The following is a 22,193-nucleotide window of genomic DNA, read 5'->3' on the forward strand; positions in this document are numbered from 1 at the left end:
CGAGGGGCTATGCTCTCTATGGGAAATAATGAAAGATGTGAAAAGGTATGTTCTGGAGTGAAATTGACCTTTCCAGAGAACGCATGGAGCCCCAAGTTCATCATCCCTTTCATATCCCTTATCCCTTTTATACCATTTAAATGTAGCTGAAGTAGCACCTTGTTTAACATCCATTGAAGTAGCCAGCAAGTTTACTAGAGAGCCACAGTAGTTGCCGTGGTAACCAAGCAGACAGACTTAGCTAGTTTAGCTAACCAAACAAATCAGTCCTAGCTCGCCATTATGAAAACTGAATTCAACAATGCCAATAACGTTTTAAATTCGACGTTTGCTTTCAAAAGCAGCTTAAACAGAGAACAAGTAAGAATGAACTATAGCCATTGAATTCTTACAGTGTAAATATACCGTGCGTTATAGGGAAATCATGCACGGTCTAGAATGCCCTTCAAGCCAATCAGAAACAAGTATTCAACAGTACTGTGTTATAATTAACTTCTTATGGCTGCAGGGGCAGTATTGAGTAGCTTGGATGAAAGGTGCCCAGAGTAAACGGCCTGCTCCTCAGTCCCAGTTGCTAGTATATGCATATTATTATTAGTATTAGTTATTGAAGATTTATGATAAAAACATCTTAAAGATTGATTCTATACTTAGTTTGAAATGTTTCTACGACCTGAAATATAAGTTTTTCAAGTTTTTGTCCTACGTTATGCTGGACCTGCACAAGCGTTTGGATTTGTGTACTAAACGCCATAACAAAAGTAGCTACTTGGACAGAAATCATGGACATTATCGAACAAATCAAACATTTATTGTGGAACTAGGATTCCTGGGAGTGCATTCTGATGAAGATCATCAAAGGTAAGGGAATATTTATAATGTTATTTCTGGTTTCTCATGATTCCAACATGGCGGATATTTTTTTTTTTTCTAGGGGCCGTTCTCAGATTAATTGCATGGTTTGCTTTTTCCGTAAAGTTGTTTTGAAATCTGACACAGCGGTTGCATTAAGGAGAGGTATATCTATATTTCCATGTCTAACAATTGTATTTTCATTAGTATTTCTGTAAATTGATGTGGCTCTCTGCAAAATCACTGGATGTTTTTGGAACTACTGAATATAACGCGCCAATGTATACTGAGTTTTTTTTAATATAAATATGAACTTTATCAAACAAAACAGATATGTATTGTGTAACATGAAGTCCTATGAGTGTCATATGATGAAGAACATCAAAGGTTAGTGATTAATTTGATCTCTATTTGTGCTTTTTGTGACTCTTCTCTTTGACTGGAAAAATGGCTGTGTTTTTCTGTGAGTTGGTGGTGCTTTCGCTGTAAAGCCTATTTGAAATCGGACACTGTGGTGGAATTAACAAAACAAGATTACCTTTAAAACGGTATAAGATACCTGTATGTTTGAGGAATTTGAATTATGAGATTTCTGTTGTTTTGAATTTGGCACTTTCACTGGCTGTTGTCATATCGATCCCGTTAACGGGATTGCAGCCATAAGAAGTTTTAAGCGATAAGGCCCGAAGGGGTGTGGTATATGACCAATATACCACGGCTATGGGTTGTTCTTATGCACAACGCAAAGTGGAGTCCCTGAATAAAGCCCTTATTAGCCGTGGTATATTGGCCACATACCACAAACCCCCGAGGTGCCTTATTGCTATTATAAACTGGTTACCAACGTAATTAGAGCAGTAAAAATAAATGTTGTGTCATACCACAAGGGGAACGTCAAACCCGTGGTGACCTCACAACGGCAGTCAAGCACCCAAGGTAACTGGCTAAAGTTGGCTAGCTTGCTAGCTACTTCAAGACACAAATGAGAGAACAGCTCACTCTGACCATTTTACTCGCCCTAGCAAAGCTGGTGAGGCTGTTTTTTTGTTATCCAGAGCGTTGGTGACTGTAACTAAAGTTGGCTAGCTTGCTAGCTACTTCAAGACACAAATGAGAGAACAGCTCACTGACCATTTTACTCCCCCTGACTGTAACTGTGCTGCTGGCAATAATTTAATGACGCTTTTTTTGCCAACGTTTACCGGCAACGGCCATATTCACCACGTGTTGAGCGTTGGTAAATACATCAGTTATTTGGCGCTCTGGTCCACTCAGACTATAATTTATGAACTCACCCTAAACTGAAAAAGCTCCTCCTCCTCTTCCTCCTTCTCATCCTCCTATCTGTAGGTCTACCATTCAGATCTATGTGGATTTCTCAAACTCAGTGCTAGTTTTAATATTATAAACTCAGCCAAGTGCCATGCTAAAGCAATAGATATATATATATATATATATATATATATATATATATATATATATATATATATTTCAGCAGAAAATTGGAATAAACAGCAACATAAAAACAGATATTTTCATTCAGTGAAAAAAAGAAAGCAGGGAAAGTACAAGTTTGTGTTTTAAAGTTTGAATGAAATCGTTCAGGGTTAAAACGTAACCCTGTACAGTCCAAGACACAAGAGCAATACAACAAATAGATGTTTTGAATGATCAGATGATCGGGATGATAATAATAATAAACTAGAAATACTACAGACCCACCGGTTCTGATGATACTACAGACCCACTGGTTCTGATGATACTACAGACCCACTGGTTCTGATGGTACTACAGACCCACTGGTTCTGATGGTACTACAGACCCACCGGTTCTGATGGTACTACAGACCCACCGGTTCTGATGGTGCTACAGACCTACCGGTTCTGATGATACTACAGACCTACCGGTTCTGATGGTACTACAGACCCACTGGTTCTGATGATACTACAGACCCACTGGTTCTGATGATACTACAGACTCACTGGTTCTGATGGTACTACAGACCCACCGGTTCTGATGGTACTACAGACCCACTGGTTCTGATGGTACTACAGACCCACTGGTTCTGATGATACTACAGACCCACCGGTTCTGATGGTACTACAGACCCACCGGTTCTGATGGTGCTACAGACCTAACGGTTCTGATGGTACTACAGACCCACTGGTTCTGATGAAACTACAGACCCACCACCCACGAGGGAAAATAAAAGCACACATTTATTGATGACACTATTTAGCAGCTTGGATGCACTGATAGATTGATAGATAAAAGCTCTGACAATACAAATATACTGTACTTGAGTTTTTCTCTGTGATATTTTGTCATTGGTTGCTTCCAACACGGTAGTACCCTATTCCTTACAAAGCCCACTATAAAGCCCACTACAAAGCCCACTACAAAGCCCACTAGTTTTGACCAGAACCCTATGGGACTCTGGTCAAAAGTAGTGCCCTACATAGGGAAACAAGGTGCTACTTGGGATGTACCATTGTTGACATTGTCCAAAGGAAGAGCTGCGGTAGCATATGCAAGAATTAATGACTAACATATCTATCAGGTTGATAAATCAACTTGTTATTAAGTCGGATCCTCCCCACTGCCCAAATAGAATGCATCTAGGATTATCTGAACTAATTTAACTGTAGGCCTACTTTTACTGTTTTTAGAGAATTTAAATCCGCGAAAGCTACATTCAGAAGTACATTATTATTATTAGTGTGATTTTGTTTTGATGGAATTAAAGAAGTGGAAAAGGGTGTTGTTTTTCAACCAGCCTAATGATTTTATTCTTTCTATAAACCTATATTGCTTGCTGATATAAATGCTTATTTATTATGTTTAGGCGAGTAGCTGAAGCATTTGCCAGTTGTCCTCACTAACTACAGATTTAGGCAATTTATAGTTGTGTACTCGAGAGGAAGAAAAGTATTTTTTTTTTATATATATATCCTTCTTTCTAACATAAATAATTATAAAAATAATAATATTCTGGTCATTTAGCCTAAGGTTTTTTTAATAATGACAAACCAATTGTAATGAAAACTTAAAACAATAATGTTAATGACATTAAAGTTCACACACATAAATCTCATCATTAACGCCAAAAACATGACATAGTTGTCGTGGTTTTTATACACATTGCATTTCCACGAAACGTTGTGATATGTTTGTCATAGGTCGCTACGTTGCAACACTCTGGCGACGTCCCAAATGGCATCCTATGCCCTACGTAGTGCACTTCTCTATATAGGGAAAGAGTTGTGGCACTATACAGTTTAAGGTAAAAGGGTGCCATTTGGGATACAACACTCTGTCTGAGGTCTGTCAATGTATTTACTTCCATTCTCCTCACATTGGAAATATTTGTACAAACATGGATTTCTTCTGTCTCTTCTTCTGTGCATTGCCTTTGTTGTCATATTATGTACAGTGGAACGCTTTCAGCCAAGTACTTAATATGTATATATATTTCTTTTTAAATGCATGCTTTTTAAAGATAAATCCCTCCGTGCATTTTGTTGCTAGAATAAAAAGGAACACGGTTGAAATATACATCAGGATCAAAAAAATGTCCTCATACTTGGATAAATGATCTCTGTCCGTATGAGTTTCTCATTTTGAGCCCCACATGTCATGCCATGCAAATATCTCTTCCACTATTTCACGATCTGTGTTCTCTTTTTCCAATATCTCCTCATTCATCTTCGGTCTTTTTCAGCAGGTCAAGGGTCAGGTTAAATAAACGTAGTTCCAGTGGGTTACATGCTGGTTTCGCAGGTCGGGGACATACTGCCGTCCCCGGGCATCAGGTGAATCTCTGGTGTAAACATGTGGTTCTCTGCTTTGTCGTGTCCACTTTGGTTGCTGTCGACCTTGCCCTCCCCACCTGCCCCTCCTCCCACCACCACCACCACATCCTGGGTGCAGTTCCCAGCCGGTGCCACCCCTGCCGTTCCCGCCACTTCCATCTGATTCTTCTCCTCGTTGGACGAACCTTGACCTTCCTCATCCCCTGGCGGGGTGTCCACCACCAGCCCCCTGTCGCGGGACAGGGGGCTGGTCTCGTCTTCTGTGCCCAGGATGACGGCCTTTGTGCTGGGGAAGAGCAGCGAGGTCTCCCTCTCTGGGGATTCATTCTCCAGGAAGCTGAAGCTGATGTCATGGGGAGAGGTGGTGCTGGGTGGTGTCGGGGGGTGCTCGTTGGATGGGCCCTTGATGAAGCTCTCCTTTAGCTCTTTGGTCCCCTTGACGACAGGGTTGATGCCGTCTCTCAGGGTGCTACGGATGTTCTCCACGTCGTCTCTCGGGAACTGTGTGCAGCCATCTTGGTTGTAGGGGACAAACTCATACATGCTGTTTTTGAGGGAGGCGGCGTCCTGGAGGCTTTGGACATCGTTGACCCTCGATTCTCGGAGGAGGTCGAGAGACGGAGGGAACTTTCTTCCGTATCCAGAGCCCTCCCCGAACTCAGCCCTGCAGCTGGCGAAGCTGAGCATGCTCGACAGGCTGCGTACTGCTTCGCTTTCCTTCAGTAGGGGCTCTGTCGAGGAAGAGGGTGGGACTTCCTGCCTCTCCAGCTCCACTTCCTGTGGGGGCCGGGCCGGGGAGGGCGGGGACCCTGGGTGCTGTTGCCGCGAAGATACAGAGGTTGCCGTGGTGGCGGAGGTGCTCATAGTGCTCACAGAGCAGGAAGTGTTGAGGTTGGTAAAGGACTGAGACCTGGTCAGCTGGTTGAACATGATCTCTAGGTTCTGAGCGTTAAGAAGCTGAGAGGTACTGCCTCTGAATTCTGGGATACGGCCTTTATACTGAAAGCTACTGAGGGGCCTCCGCTCGGGGCTACCGCTGGTGGTGATGGTGATGCGGTGGGTGGACCCCAGGAGGACGGACTCGGGGTACTTCTTATCCAACGACCTCAGGCTGATGTCGGAGGCAGTGTATTTGTGCGTGCCGGCCCAGCTGGGAGACAGCTGGTTGTCCTCTCCTCCTTTCTCCACGACTACATCCATCAGCTCCATACTCCGGGCGAACGCATCCTTCAAGTTCATGGAGATGATACTACCGTTCCTCTTGGCCCTCTCCAGGGCCTCCCGCCTCTTTATGGCCTTCTCCTGCCTCTTCTGCTCCTTGTAGAACTCAGAGAAGTTGTTGACTATAATGGGGATGGGCAGAGCGATGACCAACACCCCGGCGATACAGCAGAGACCCCCGACTATCTTACCCAACAGAGTCTGAGGGTAGATGTCACCGTAACCCACCGTAGTCATAGTGATAGTGGCCCACCAGAAGGAGGCGGGGATGCTGGTAAACTTGGTGGCGTCTTCGTCCTTCTCGGCGAAGAAGACGAGGCTGGAGAAGATCATAATGCCCATGGCCAGGAAGAGGATGAGCAGGCCCAGCTCGTTGTAACTCCGTCTCAGGGTGAAGCCTAGATTACATTACATTACATTAGAAAAACTTGAATGTCATCAATGAGGCAAACGCCAGTGTTTCTTCATCCTGGTTCTGTGGACCTAAACTTAATTTTTTCCCCCCTTGCACTACACACCTGATTCCATGAATCAACTGAGCTGCGTAGTGCTCGGGGAAAAACTCAAATGTGGACCACTTTGGGTCCCCAGGACCAGGATTATGATACACCGGGCTAAACAACATGCATACAGACCTAGAGACTGCAGCCCTGTGGAATGCCTGGCCAGCTTCAGAATCCTCAATATTCTCATGATCCGGAATATCTGCACCACACGCCGAACGTTCTGGAACTGTAGAACACTCTTGTTGGATTCCGTAAGGAAGATGGTGACATAATAAGGGAGGATGGCCAGCAGGTCGATGACGTTCAGGGGACCTTTGAGACGGAGGGAGAGAAAGAGAGGGACAGCGACTTTTGACTTTTTTGTCTTTATTTCATTAAAACCTCACCACCCCTTAAAAACAAAACACCCCAAAAATCTCTTGTACTGCAGTACTGCCTACATGTACAATACTCACCTTGCCCTCTACACCACGATACAAAAACACCACCACACATCACAATAACCAAATCCTCACCACTTCTACAACCGTATATTCAACCCATCTTCCCCCCAACACACCATATCTCCTGAAACATCTCCACACTTTTCATCATTTATAGAACTCAAATTCCACCCTAAGGCGTGCAGAAACCATCCCATTAAATATAGTATAGGTTCTGTTATCCCCCCACCTTTGACCCTGTTCCTCCTTGTTAGCCAGATTGCCAACAGAAAATTCAACGACACACATTTGGCCTTTTCCTTATTCTAATACCTGTACCCCAATTATAAACATCCCAACAGTAAAACCCACCCTCAGCCTCTCACACAGACATTCCAACAGAGACATTAAAGGCATTAACCTGGTGCACAGAGAAAACACATGAATCACAGTTTCTTTCATTTTACAGAAAAGACACCCCTGCCCGACTCCCGGTTCAACCCGTACCAACCAGCTGTTAGTGGCAAGGGCTCCATGTAGAACCCTCTACTGGAGGTCCCCTGTCCTCTTTGGTACTAGGGGTTTGTAGAGCTAAAACCCACCATACTCTCCACCCCACATACCCTCTGCCACTGATGTGCCTTCACTCCTGTTAGGCTCCTAATGTTCCTAACCTTAATGCAGAGGTTGTAGAGGGCTTTACGTTAATGCAGAGGTTGTAGAGGGCTTTACCTCCCACCACCTCAAACTCCCCCAGGAGGGTTAAATTCTAACAAGTCCTGAGCACACATAGGTTCACACATTTCTGCCCTATACAACTCCACAGTTCATTCCTGCATCTCCCCCACCACAGAGGTCACCCGCCGTTCAGACAGCCGAAGACGACCCTTTGGCTTCACGGCTCGGTCTTTCCAAACCAAAGAAGAAGGAGCTGGGAGCATCCATCTCCTTGAGCATGGAGAACCTGGCTCTTACAAGTGCTCCCTTTGCTTTAACCTGGAAAAAACTGCCCAGGTCCCTACGTAAATTCAGCTAAATTAGCCTGGAGGCCTACAAATAAGAAGTGGGAGAAAAGCCAGCAGAGAAAGAGACCAATAGCAAAGCTCAAAAAGCCCCAGTGTCAGAAAGAAAATATACATCTAAACAGCGTCTGAAGGTAAACATTTACACACTGTTGTGATCCACTTCCTCAACCTAAACTGTTTCCTGTTGTGACCCACTTCCTCAACCTAAACCGTTTCCTGTTGTGACCCACTTCCTCAACCTAAACCGTTTCCTGTTGTGACCCACTTCCTCAACCTAAACCGTTTCCTGTTGTGACCCACTTCCTCAACCTAAACCGTTTCCTGTTGTGACCCACTTCCTCAACCTAAATCGTTTCCTGTTGTGACCCACTTCCTCAACCTAAACCGTTTCCTGGGTGAGAGGACACCATGACCCTCGATTTTTATAGCATGTTGTATTGATCTTACAAACTTTCTCTCAGATCACAAAAAAAAAGCCTAGAGATTAACATTTTTCCCATTGGTCTCATTCAGGAACCTTGTCAGTACCCTCACCGTGGACTTTGACCCCTCTAGTGGTTAGAGCGTTGGACTAGTAACCGGAAGGTTGCAAGTTCAAACCCCCGAGCTGACAAGGAACAAATCTGTCGTTCTGCCCCTGAACAGGCAGTTAACCCACTGTTTCTAGGCTGTCATTGAAAATAAGAATTTGTTCTTAACTGACTTGCCTAGTTAAATAAAGGTAAAAAATATATATATATTTTTTAACCACCCCAGCCCCTCCCCTCCCTACTCCTTTCTTCTCCCCCTTCTTCCTCTAGACACCCTCCTCCTCCCCCCCTGGTCTCTTCCCCTTCCCCACTGTACTCTCCTCATGCACCATCCATCTATAACCTGACTAGACTCCCTCCTCCTCCCCCCCTGGTCTCTTCCCCTTCCCCACTGTACTCTCCTCATCCACTAGCAAAACCTGACTAGACTCCCTCCTCCTCCCCCCCTGGTCTCTTCCCCTTCCCCACTGTACTCTCCTCATGCACCATCCATCTATAACCTGACTAGACTCCCTCCTCCTCCCCCCTGGTCTCTTACCCTTCCCCACTGTACTCTCCTCATCTACTAGCAAAACCTGACTAGACCCAGCCTCATCTACACCACCATCTATAACCTGACTAGACCCATCCTCATCTACACCACCATCTATAACCTGACTAGACCCAGCCTCATCTACACCATCTATAACCTGACTAGACCCAGCCTCATCTACACCACCATCTATAACCTGACTAGACTCCCTCCTCCTCCCCCCTGGTCTCTTACCCTTCCCCACTGTACTCTCCTCATGCACCATCCATCTATAACCTGACTAGACTCCCCCCCCCCCCCCCCCCCCTGGTCTCTTACCCTTCCCCACTGTACTCTCCTCAACCACTAGCAAAACCTGACTAGACCCAGCCTCATCTACACCTCCATCTATAACCTGACTAGACCCAGCCTCTGCTGCCTGCGTCTCATGGCCCCCTGCACATTGACCTCGATTTCCCCCACTGGCGCTTGTGCCCTCACCTAGTCTATGTCCTTTATGTGGGCACACAAAGCTCTTATGCCCCAAACCCCCACACTCAAAGCACCATAGACTATCTTTGCTGGCAAACCCTGTATAGAGCCCCTCCCCATGCCTCACATTAAAATGCTAATTTAACTGTTGCTCATTGTTATTCAGAAACATGAACACTTGCCTCTGGAACGAATAAAACATGCTTAACAGCATCTGCCCGAAAACCTGCCGACAGTACACGAAAACCGATAGCAAATTTACCAAAACGACTCAGCTCTTTCCTGATTTGATCATCTGTAATGGACGGAGGTAAATGTGCGACTACCACCCTGGTCGAAGGAGTCGAAAGAGGAGAAATTGGCACCAACACACCACTTACAAATATTCCACTAGCAATGAGCCTACCCACCAAATGTGCTCTTTTCATGAACACAACCACAGCTTTGTTCATTCTGGAAGCAGAATGTATAAATTCAGCTCCTACCTGTTCACCGACCGCGAGCAGAACCTCCTCCACCTCTCAGGAACACACCTGAATCCATGCCATATCCACAACGTCTCCTCCGCACTAGGCTGAGAAGCCATCGCGCATACCATACCTTCCAAACCCCAGGAAACTAAAACTCTGTCCTCTTCCACCCTAACTTTGTAAAACAAAACAGTGGGTACTGCTAAAATAACACTAACCATAGAAAATAAAATTTGAAAGAAAAGACCAAGGAGAGAACCAAGAAAATAAGTTAGGACATGAAACACTCAAACTCCAAAAAACTCCCAGCATGCACTGATAAAGAGAGAGAGAGCGAGAGAGAGAGAGAGAGAGAGAAAGATGGAGGTGGAGAGAGAAAGAGGGAGAGAGAGATAAAGATAGAGAGAGATGGGGAGAGATAAATAAGGAGGGAGAGAGAGAGAAAGATGGAGGGAGGGAGGGAGGGAGGTGGAAAGAGAGAGAGAGAAGGAGAGAGAGAGATAAAGATGGAGAGAGGGGGAGAGATAAATGAGGGAGAGAGAGGGAGAGAAAGAAAGAGAGGGAGAAAGAAAGAGAGAGAGAGAGAGAGAGACAGATGGAGTTTGAGAGAGAGAGAGAGAGAGAGACAGATGGAGATGGAGAGAGAGAGAGACAGCGATGGAGATGAGAGCGAGAGAGAGAGAGAAAGAGGGAGAGAGAGATAAAGATAGAGAGAGATGGGGAGAGATAAATAAGGAGGGAGAGAGAGATAAAGATGGAGAGAGGGGGAGAGATAAATGAGGGAGAGCGAGGGAGAGAAAGAAAGAGAGGGAGAGAATCAGAGAGAGTTTTTCTTAAATGTTTTTAACAAGACGTTGCATAAGTGTCAGCAACATAATAATATATGATCAATGAAACCAAATCATCATCATCCATCCTGCAGTGGATCAGAACCAGTTTAGTTGAAAGGCAGGTCTGGCCTATATGACCTGGTCGCAGATCAGTTTGTACTATCAAACATGATAATGAGTTGACAAGCACAAATAGATCACAAATAGATCTGGGACCAGGCGTATATATCTACCTTTGAAGAACTTCCATTTGTCGGGTGAAGAGAGGAAGCGTAGGAGGTACTCCATGGTAAACCACGCGATGCAGATGGCTTCCACATGGGCCAGCTGGGGGTTGTCGTTGGCCTGGCCGAACTCATCTAGCACCTGGAGCTCTGGTAGGGTGTTGAGGGACAAGGCGATAGTGGAGAGAATTATGAACAGGATAGACAGGATGGCCAGGATCTGGAGGAAGGAGAGAGAGAGAGGGAGAGGGAGGGAGAGAGAGAGGGAGGGAGAGAGAGAGAGGGAGGGAGAGAGAGAGAGGGAGGGAGAGAGAGAGGGAGGGAGAGAGAGAGGGAGGGAGGGCATGGGGAAAGAGAAAGAGAGAGCGAGGAAAGAGAGAGAGAGGGGGGGCAGGGAGGGAGGGAAGGATGGGGAGAGGGAGGGAGGGAGGGAGGGAGGGAGGGAGGGAGGGAGGGAGGGAGGGAGGGAGGGAGGGAGGGAGGGAGGGAGGGAGGGAGGGAGGGAGGGAGGGAGAGAGAGAGTGAGGGAGGGTGGGAGGGAGGGAGAGTGAGAGAGAAAGAGAGGGTGGGAGGGAGGGAGACATTCAATGCAAACCCTCAAACCCAAAAAGTCCTGTGGTGTTGATGGTATCCTCAATGAAATGATAAAATGCACAGAACACAAATTCCAATTGGCTATACTTAAACTCTAACGCGCCTGTAATCAGTTGCTCCCGATACCACTTGGGTACACTGCAGCATCCACCGAGAGGCTCTTGCTGCCAAGGGAACGCCTGACAGCTTAGAAAGACATTTTGAACATTACCGTGGAAATGGTTAACTTTGTTAAAGCAAGGCCCCTGAACTCTCGTGTATTTTCTGCACTATGCAATAATATGGGCAGCTATATAACGCTTTTACAACAGAAGTGCGCTGGTTTTCAAGGGGGGAAAGTATTGACATGTTTTATTGATTTAAATTGAGAGACAAAAAAGTTTTCTTTACTGACCATAATTTTCACTTGTCTGACCACTTGCATGATGACAAGTTTCTCATATGACTGGCCTATCTGGGTGATGTTGTTTCTCACCTGAATGATCTGAATCTAGGATTACAGGGACTCTCTGCAACTATATTCAATGTGCGGGACAAAATTGAGGCTATGATTAAGAAGTTGGAGCTCTTCTCTGTCTGCATTAGCAAGGACAACACACAGGTCTTTCCATCATTGTATGATTTTTGTGTGCAAAATGAATTCAAGCCTACGGACAATGTCAAATGTGATATAGCGAAGTAACTGAGTGAATTGGATACGCAGGTACTTTCCCGAAACGGATGACACAAACCACTGGAGTCGTTATCCCTTTCATGTCCTGCCTCCAGTCCACTTACCATTATCTGAACAAGAGAGTCTCATCGAAATTGCAACAAGTGGTTCTGTGAAAATGTAATTGGCAAATCGCATTAAGACACTGAGACCCTTCGCAACCACATACCTATGTGAGAGTTGATTCTCGGCCCTAACTAGCATGAAAACGAAATACAGGCACAGACTATGTGTGGAAAATGATTTAAGAGTCATGTGCATCCTTTCAAGCACACCCTTCTCATTAAACCACGGTTATTCAACATTTTCAATGAACAAATAAGGTGTAATATGTAAGATGGTTAAATAAATAGTAAAATTATTGATTATTATTATATTATTATTTGTGCCCTGGTCCTATAAGAGCTCTTTGTCACTTCCCATGAGCAGGGTTGTGACACAAACTCACACTCATTCTTATGTTTAATAAATGTATCGTATAGTGTGTGTGTGTGTGGCAGGCTTACAATGATGGAGAAAAAAACAACATTTGAGAGTTCGCTGACCCTGCTAGAGAGGGTACAGCTGAAGATTGAATGTTTGTAGGGGTACGGGACTGTAAAAAATTTGGGAACCACTGCCATAGAGTACACAAAAAAACTATACATACCTCGGCCTAAACATCAGTGCCACTGGTTACTTCCACAAATCTGTGAATGATCTGAGAGACAAGAAGGGCCTTCTAAGCCAACAAAAGGAACATCAAATTCGACATACTGTACCAATTAGGATCTGGCTAAAAATACTTGAAACAGTTAGTTAGTAGAATCAGTAGACCTCATTGGTTGTTTGGTCTGGGGCTCAACAAATAAGAATTCACAAAATGGGACAAACACCAAATTGAGACTGCATACAGAATCCTGCAAAAATTATCCTGCATTTACAACGTAAAACCCCAAATAATGCATGCAGAGTAGAATTAGGTCCATACCTGCTAATTATCAAAATCCAGAAAAGAGCCATTAAATTCTACAACCACCTGAAAGGAAGCGATTCCCAAACCTTCCATAACAAAGCCATCACCTACAGAGAGATGAACGTGCAGAAGAGCCCCCTAAGCAAGCTGGTCCTGGGGCTCTGTTCACAAACACAAACACAAACACACCCCACAGAGCCCCAGGACAGCAATACAATTAGACCCAACCAAATCATGAGAAAACAAAAAGATAATTACTTGACACATTGGAAAGAATTTACAAATAAACAGAGCAAACTAGAATGCTATTTGGCCCTACACAGAGAGTACACAGCGGCAGAATACCTGACCACTGTGACTGACCCAAACTTAAGGAAAGCTTTGACTATGTACAGACTCAGTGAGCATAGCCTTGCTATTGAGAAAGGTGCCGTAGACAGACCTGGCTCTCAAGAGACGACAGGCTCTGTGCACACTGCCCACAAAATTAGGTGGAAACTGATCTGCACTTCCTAACCTCCTGCCCAATGTATGACCATATTAGAGACACATATTTCCCTCAGATTACACAGATCCACAAAGAATTTGAAAACAAATCCAATTTTGATAAAGTATCTACTGGGTGAAATAACACAGTGTGCCATCACAGCAGCAAGATTTGTGACCTGTTGCCACGAGAAAAGGGCAACCAGTATTTATCTTTATTTATCTTCCCATTTGTACTTAAACAATTTCCACATAATATGACATTCGAAATGCATTAAAAGCATTACATCAGTAACGTCACCCACTCTGAGACCTAGGAGTGTTTGTGAAGAGTTGAGGTGCAGAATGGGGTTCTGCTGCTCCCAGGCTAGGCCACTGATTGGCTGATCAGGTCAGCTGACTCTGTTCTCTGGCAACCTGGTTGCTAACACATAGGGGTGAAGTGTTGATTAAGGCAGCCTCTGATTCAGAGGGGTTGGGTTAAATGCGGAAGACACATTTCAGTTGAAGGTATATTGCTTTCCCTGTGCCACTGAACACTAGGGTCAGGCTCAGTGGTGTAAAGTACTGAACTAAAAATACTTTACTATTGACATTTTTGACAACTTTTACTTCAAATCAAATCAAAGTTTATTTCAAATCAAATCACTGCATTCTTAAAGACAATATTGTACTTTTTACTCCATATATTTTCCCTGATACCCAATAGTACTCAATACATCTTGAATGCTTAGCAGGACAGAAAAATGGTCCAATTCGCACACTTATCAAGAGAACATCCCTGGTCATCAATTCTGCCTCTGATCTGGAGGACTCACACTTATCAAGAGAACATCCCTGGTCATCCCTTCTGCCTCTGATCTGGAGGACTCACTAAACAGAGAACATCCCTGGTCATCCCTTCTGCCTCTGATCTGGAGGACTCACACTTATCAAGAGAACATTCCTGGTCATCCCTTCTGCCTCTGATCTGGAGGACTCACACTTATCAAGAGAACATCCCTGGTCATCCCTTCTGCCTCTGATCTGGAGGACTCACACTTATCAAGAGAACATCCCTGGTCATCCCTTCTGCCTCTGATCTGGATTCACTAAACACAAATGCTTTGTTTTTAAATGATGTCTGAGTGTTGGAGTAGCCTCAAGTTCCTTGGTGTCCATATCACCAACAAACTATCATGGTCCAAGCTCACCAAAACAGTCGTGAAGAGGGCACAAAAAAACCTATTCCCCCTCAGGGGACTAAAAAGATTTGGCATGGGTCCTGAGCTCTTCAAAAGTTTCCACAGCTGCGCCATCGAGAGCATCCTGACTGGTTGCATCACTGCCTGGTACGGCAACTGCTCGGCCTCTGACCGCAAGGCACAACAGAGGGTAGTGCATACGACCCAGTACATCACTGGGGCCAAGCTTTCTGCCATCCAGGACCTCTATACCAGGCGGTGTCAGAAGGAAGGACCTAAAATTTGTCAAAGACTCCAGCCACCCTGGTCATAGACTGTTCTCTATGCTACCACACGGCAAGTGGTACCAGAGTGCCAGGTCTAGGTCCAAGAAGCTTCTAAACAGCTTCTACCCCCAAGCCATAAGACTCCTGAGCATCTAATCAAATGACTACTCAGACTATTTGCATTGCCCCCCCCCCCACCCCTCTTCTGCACTGCTGCTACTCTCTGTTATTATCTATGCATAGTCACTGTAATAACTACCTACATGTACATATTACCTCAATTACCATGACTAACTGGTGTCCCCGCACACTGACTCTGTACCGTAACACCCTGTATATAGCCTCCACATTGACCCTGTACCGTAATACCCTGTATATAGCCTCCACATTGACTCTGTAGTGGTACCCCCTGTATATAGCCTCCACATTGACTCTGTACCGGTACCCCCTGTATATAGCCTCCACATTGACTCTGTACTGGTACCCCCTGTATATAGCCTCCCCATTGACTCTGTAGTGGTACCCCCTGTATATAGCCTCCATATTGACTCTGTACCAGTACCCCCTGTATATAGCCTCCCCATTGACTCTGTACCGGTACCTCCTGTATATAGCCTCCACATTGACTCTGTACCGATACCCCCTGTATATAGTCTCCGCATTGACTCTGTACCGGTACCCCCTGTATATAGCCTCCACATTGACTCTGTTCCGGTACCCCCTGTATATAGCCTCCCCATTGACTCTGTACCGGTACCCCCTGTATATAGCCTCCCCATTGACTCTGTACCGGTACCCCCTGTATATAGCCTCCACATTGACTCTGTTCCGGTACCCCCTGTATATAGCCTCCCCATTGACTCTGTACTGGTACCCCCTGTATATAGCCTCCACATTGACTCTGTACCAGTACCCCCTGTATATAGCCTCCCCATTGACTCTGTACTGGTACCCCCTGTATATAGCCTCCACATTGACTCTGTACCAGTACCCCCTGTATATAGCCTCCACATTGACTTTATACTGGTACCCCCTGTAAATAGCCTCCACATTGACTCTGTACCGGTACCCCCTGTATATAGCCTCCCCATTGACTCTGTACCAGTACCCCCTGTATATAGCCTCCCCATTGACTCTGTACCGGTACCCCCTGTATATAGCCTCCCCATTGACTCCGTTCCAGTACCCCCTGTATATAGCCTCCCCATTGACTCTGTACCGGTACCTCCTGTATATAGCCTCCCCATTGACTCTGTACCAGTACCCCCTGTATATAGCCTCCACATTGACTCTGTACCGGTACCCCCTGTATATAGCCTCCACATTGACTCTGTACCAGTACCCCCTGTATATAGCCTCCACATTGACTCTGTACCGGTACCCCCTGTATATAGCCTCCCCATTGACTCTGTACCGGTACCCCCTGTATATAGTCTCCACATTGACTCTGTACTGGTACCCCCTGTATATAGCCTCCCCATTGACTCTGTACCGGTACCCCCTGTATATAGCCTCCCCATTGACTCTGTACCGGTACCCCCTGTATATAGCCTCCACATTGACTTTATACTGGTACCCCCTGTATATAGCCTCCACATTGACTCTGTACCGGTACCCCCTGTATATAGCCTCCACATTGACTCTGTACCGGTACCCCCTGTATATAGCCTCCCCATTGACTCTGTACCGGTACCCCCTGTATATAGCCTCCACATTGACTCTGTACCGGTACCCCCTGTATATAGTCTCCACATTGACTCTGTACCGGTACCCCCTGTATATAGCCTCCACATTGACTTTATACTGGTACCCCCTGTATATAGCCTCCACATTGACTCTGTACCGGTACCCCCTGTATATAGCCTCCACATTGACTCTGTACCGGTACCCCCTGTATATAGCCTCCACATTGACTCTGTACTGGTACCCCCTGTATATAGTCTCCACATTGACTCTGTTCCAGTACCCCCTGTATATAGTCTCCACATTTTCTCAGGTATAATTGCTGCGGTTCTAAGCCAAGGTTGTGGTATCTTGTTTCTTACATAGTGTTGGGGCAACAACAACATTTTTTCTAGAGGCCAAAGGTCGGAGAGGGAAGTCTACCATCTTTGTCAGTGATTGGTCAACAGTAGAGATTCTTAAATAAAGTACTGAGTAAAGGGTCTGAGTACTTATGTAAATTTAATATTTCATTATTTAAAAAAAAAAACTTTTTGCTTTGTCATTATGGGGTATTGTGTGTAGATTGATGAGGGAAAAAAAGCAATTTAATTAATTTTAGAATACATTTGTCAAGAGGTCTGAATGCATGACAGAAAAGAGAAGCTCTTCCTCTGTCTAACACATATCTCAATCCAAAGGAAAAAAGCTCTCTCTCTCTGCGTCCCTCCTCCTCTCTCTCTCTCTGCATGCCTCCTATTTCTCTCTCTCTCTGCCTGCCTCCTCTTTCTCTCTCTCTCTGCCTGCCTCCTCTTTCTCTCTCTATTCCTCCCTCTTTCTCTCTGCCTGCCTCCTCTTTCTCTCTCTCTCTGCCTGCCTGCCTCCTCTTTCTCTCCCTCTTTCTCTCTCTCTTCCTCCCTCTTTCTCTCTGCCTGCCTCCTCTTTCTCTCTCTCACTGCCTGCCACCTCTTCTCTCTCTGCCTCCCTCCTCATTTCTCTCTCTGTCTCCTCCTCTTCCTCTCTCTGTCTCCTCCTCTTCCTCTCTCTCTCTTCCTTTCTCTGCCTCCTCCTCTTCCTCTCTCTGCCTCCTCCTCTTCTCTCTCTGCCTGCCTCTTCTTTTCTCTCTGCCTGCCTCTTATTTTCTCTCTGCCTCCCTCCTCCTCCTTCACTCTCTCTCTGCCTCCCTCCTCTCTCTCTCTGCCTCCCTCCTATTTCTCTCTCTCTCTCTGCCTGCCTCCCTCTTTCTCTCTTTCTCTGCCTGCCTCCCTCTCTCTCTCTGCCTGCCTCCCTCTTGCTGGATAACATTTACAGCAGGAATATTGAGGCAGTGAGAGATGTAACACTTTGCTTGAAGAGGTCCTCTTGTAGAGCCATGCAAGGTAATCTTGGTTTTTGTAGAGCCATAAAAGGTAATCTTGGTTTTTGTAGAGCCATATGAGTTAATCTTGGTTTTTGTAGAGCCACACTAGGTAATCTTGGTTTTTGTAGAGCCACACTAGGTAATCTTGGTTTTTGTAGAGCCACACTAGGTAATCTTGGTTTTTGTAGAGCCACACTAGGTAATCTTGGTTTTTGTAGAGCCACACTAGGTAATCTTGGTTTTTGTAGAGCCACACTAGGTAATCTTGGTTTTTGTAGAGCAATACAAGGTCATCTTGGTTTTTGAATCAGCATTTCAATGGAAGCCATGTTGGCACCGGAAGTTATAGGGCAGTGGATGGTGAACAGTTCAGGTTGTTTGCAGCCTATTCTTCTGTCCCATGAAATGCTCCTCTGAATCTTGAAGAACTGTAAAGAGGCTTGTTCAAGGCAGACAGAGATCCCTGGACATACACTAGCTTGGTGTCTAGGTTACACTAGCTTGGTCTCTAGGTTACACGAGCTTGGTCTCTAGGTTACGCTAGCTTGGTCTCTAGGTTACGCTAGCTTGGTGTCTAGGTTACACTAGCTTGGTCTCTAGGTTACGCTAGCTTGGTCTCTAGGTTACACTAGCTTAGTCTCTAGGTTACACTAGCTTGGTCTCTAGGTTACACGAGCTTGGTCTCTAGGTTACGCTAGCTTGGTCTCTAGGTTACGCTAGCTTGGTTCTAGGTTACGCTAGCTTGGTCTCTAGGTTACACTAGCATGGTCTCTAGGTTACGCTAGCATGGTCTCTAGGTTAGGCTAGCTTGGCCTCTAGGTTACACTAGCTTGGTCTCTAGGTTACGCTAGCTTGGTCTCTAGGTTAGGCTAGCTTGGCCTCTAGGTTACACTAGCTTGGTCTCTAGGTTACGCTAGCTTGGTCTCTAGGTTACGCTAGCTTGGTCTCTAGGTTCCCCTAGCTTGGTCTCTAGGTTACGCTAGCTTGGTATCTAGGTTACGCTAGCTTGGTCTCTAGGTTACGCTAGCTTGGTCTCTAGGTTACGCTAGCTTGGTCTCTAGGTTACGCTAGCTTGGTCTCTAGGTTACGCTAGCTTGGTCTCTAGGTTATGCTAGCATGGTCTCTAGGTTACGCTAGCATGGTCTCTAGGTTACGCTAGCTTGGTCTCTAGGTTACGCTAGCTTGGTCTCTAGGTTACGCTAGCTTGGTCTCTAGGTTACGCTAGCTTGGTCTCTAGGTTACACTAGCTTGGTCTCTAGGTTACGCTAGCTTGGCCTCTAGGTTACGCTAGCTTGGTCTCTAGGTTACGCTAGCTTGGCCTCTAGGTTACGCTAGCTTGGTCTCTAGGTTACGCTAGCTTGGTCTCTAGGTTACGCTAGCTTGGTCTCTAGGTTACGCTAGCTTGGTCTCTAGGTTACGCTAGCTTGGTCTCTAGGTTACGCTAGCTTGGTGTTGGTGAAATAACGACTATAACCCTCTTAAATAGACAACTGTGGCCTGTGTGCTGCTTCTGTTCCTCCATCCCTTCATCCCCCTGTCGCCCTCAACCCTCATCCCTCAACCTTCATCCCTCAACCCTCATCCCTCAACCCTCAACCCTCAACCCTCATCCCTCAACCCTCATCCCTCATCCCTCAACCCTCATCCCTCATCCCTCAACCCTCATCCCTCAACCCTCAACCCTCATCCCTCAACCCTCATCCCTCAACCCTCAACCCTCATCCCTCAACCCTCATCCCTCAACCCTCATCCCTCAACCCTCATCCCTCAACCCTCATCCCTCGACCCTTACCCAGTCTATTTCAAGCTTCAACTTATATTCGGACAATATTTGTTCGGTTTTGTAAATGTTATTTTTATGGAGAGTATAGAGGGTGGAATTTAGGGTGGCATGAAACATTTATGGACTACATTCATTACTTCAACATGGAGCCAGTTGAATGAACACGCCAGCACAAGAAAAGGCAACTGCAGAGCCCCGTGGCTGCACGTGGTGCGCCATTATGGTCCATTATGGTCTGGAAGGTTCCGACTCAGTGATGTGTCCAGATTCTCGCGCCGCTAGTGGAGGAGAAAACAGCGAATGGAAGCATGCGAGTGAAGTAATAATGTGATACATTACAGTGAGGCGTTTTCAGTGTTCTCACATTTGTGCGTGTGTGTCCTCGGACACAGCTCAGTTCCAGAGAGAGAGAGAGACACACATTTAGATAATTGGGAGTGACTGCATGTGAATAACGACAAAACACTTGTTGATGGGATGTTTGCAATATCTCCAACATCGCTCAGTCTCACTGGTTTATTTATGAAAGATCTGAACTAGTGGAAGAGTCACAAAACAAACGTTGTCGTCATGCTATGGCATGGCGTGCATACTGTACACACTTCACTCTGAATGCCAAATGGCACCCTATTCTTTATATAGGGCACTACTGTTGACCAGTGCCCTCGAGAGATAAATTCCGACACCTCACTCTTTCTAATCGTTTGTATTCACAAGTTTATTTTCAGGTCCCTGTAACAACCTGGACTCAGGGGTAGACGTAAAGTAGTACACGTAAATCATAGACACTCCATTTAGTATGATATGCTATGTTTTATATGGTATATATTAATTTCTTGGTGACTGGGGGGCAGTATTGAGTAGCTTGGATGAATAAGGTGCCCAGAGTAAACATCCTGCTACCCAGCTATAAAAGCTATAATATGCATATTATTAGTAGTATTGGATGGAAAACACTGAAGTTTCTAAAACTGTTTGAATGATGTCTGTGAGTATAAAAGGACTCGGGCGAAAACCTGAGAAAAAAATCCAACGAGGAAGTGGGAAATCTGAGGTTTGTAGTTTTTCAACTCAGCCCCCATTGAAGATAGTGGATTATTGGTCATAATGCACTTCCTAAGGCTTCCACTAGATGTCAACCGTCTTTAGAAACTTGTTTGAGGCTTCTACTCGTTACGCTCGTTCACGTGAGAGGTAGCTCTCATTCCATTGCTTTTCTACAGACAAAAGGAATTGTAGAGTTGGAACATTATTGAAGATTTATGTTAAAAACATCCTAAAGATTGATTCTATACATCATTCGAAATGTTTCTAAGGACTGTAACGGAACTTTTTGACATTTCGTCTGCTCCTAGGGAACGCGCTTCGTGAGTTTCGATTTGTTTACCAAACGAGCTAACAAAAGTAGCTATTTGGAAATAAATGATGGGCATTATCGAAACAAATCAATTATTCAATTGTGGAACTGGGATTCCTGGGAGTGCATTCTGATGAAGATCATCAAAGGTAAGTGAATATTTATAATGCTATTTCTGACTAATGTTGACTACCCAACATGGTGGATATTTCTTTGGCTGGTTTGGGCTCTGAGCGCCGTACTCAGATTATTGCATGGTGTGCTTTTTCCATAAAGTTTTTTTGAAATCGGTTGCATTAAGGAGAAGTGTATCTAAAGTTCCATGTATAATAATTGTATCTTTTATCAATGTTTATTATGAGTATTTCTGTGATGTGGCTCTCTGCAAAATCACCGCATGTTTTGGAACTACTGAACATAACACGCCAATGTAAAATGAGATCTTTGGATATAAATATGCACTTTATCGAACAAAACGTACATGTATTGTGTAACATGATGTCCTATGAGTGTCATCTGATGAAGATCATCAAAGGTTAGTGATTAATTTGATCTATTTTTCTGCTTTTTGTGACTCCACTCTTTGGCTGGAAAAATGACTGTGTTTTTCTGTGACTTGGTGGTGACCTAACATAATCGTTTGTGGTGATTTCGCTGTAAAGCCTTTTTGAAATCAGACACTGTGGCTGGATTAAGGATAATTGTATCTTTAAAATGGTGTAAAATACTTGTATGCTTGAGGAATTTTAATTATGAGATTTTTGATGTTTTGAATTTGGTGCTCTGCACTTTCACTGGCTGATGGTGGGGTAGGACACTACCGTCTTAAATATCCCAGAGAGGTTAATGTGTGGATGTCCATCATCCATTTAGTATGCCATGTTAGAAATTGCAAGTCTTACAATATGTTATGAACCTGAAAAATGTATGATATGTTAC

General features: G+C 45.0%; 1 protein-coding gene across 1 annotated transcript in view; it reads right to left on the reverse strand.

Annotated features, from left to right (window-relative positions):
- Positions 1-3,850: 3,850 nt before the first annotated feature.
- The window catches only part of LOC110535180 (potassium voltage-gated channel subfamily B member 2-like), a 433,524-nt gene continuing 415,181 nt past the window's right edge, over positions 3,851-22,193 (reverse strand). Inside the window, exons 4-6 of the mRNA XM_090189224.1 lie at positions 10,905-11,115; positions 6,521-6,703; positions 3,851-6,283 (exon numbers count right to left, since the gene is read on the reverse strand). Of these exons, the coding sequence (XP_090045350.1) occupies positions 4,614-6,283; positions 6,521-6,703; positions 10,905-11,115 (2,064 nt within the window). The 3' untranslated portion in view covers positions 3,851-4,613. The remainder of the gene's footprint in view (positions 6,284-6,520; positions 6,704-10,904; positions 11,116-22,193) is intronic.

Source organism: Oncorhynchus mykiss, chromosome 11 (genome assembly GCF_057628025.1).
Source record: "Oncorhynchus mykiss isolate SJ-2025 chromosome 11, ASM5762802v1, whole genome shotgun sequence".
Classification (NCBI taxonomy): Eukaryota; Metazoa; Chordata; class Actinopteri; order Salmoniformes; family Salmonidae; genus Oncorhynchus; species Oncorhynchus mykiss.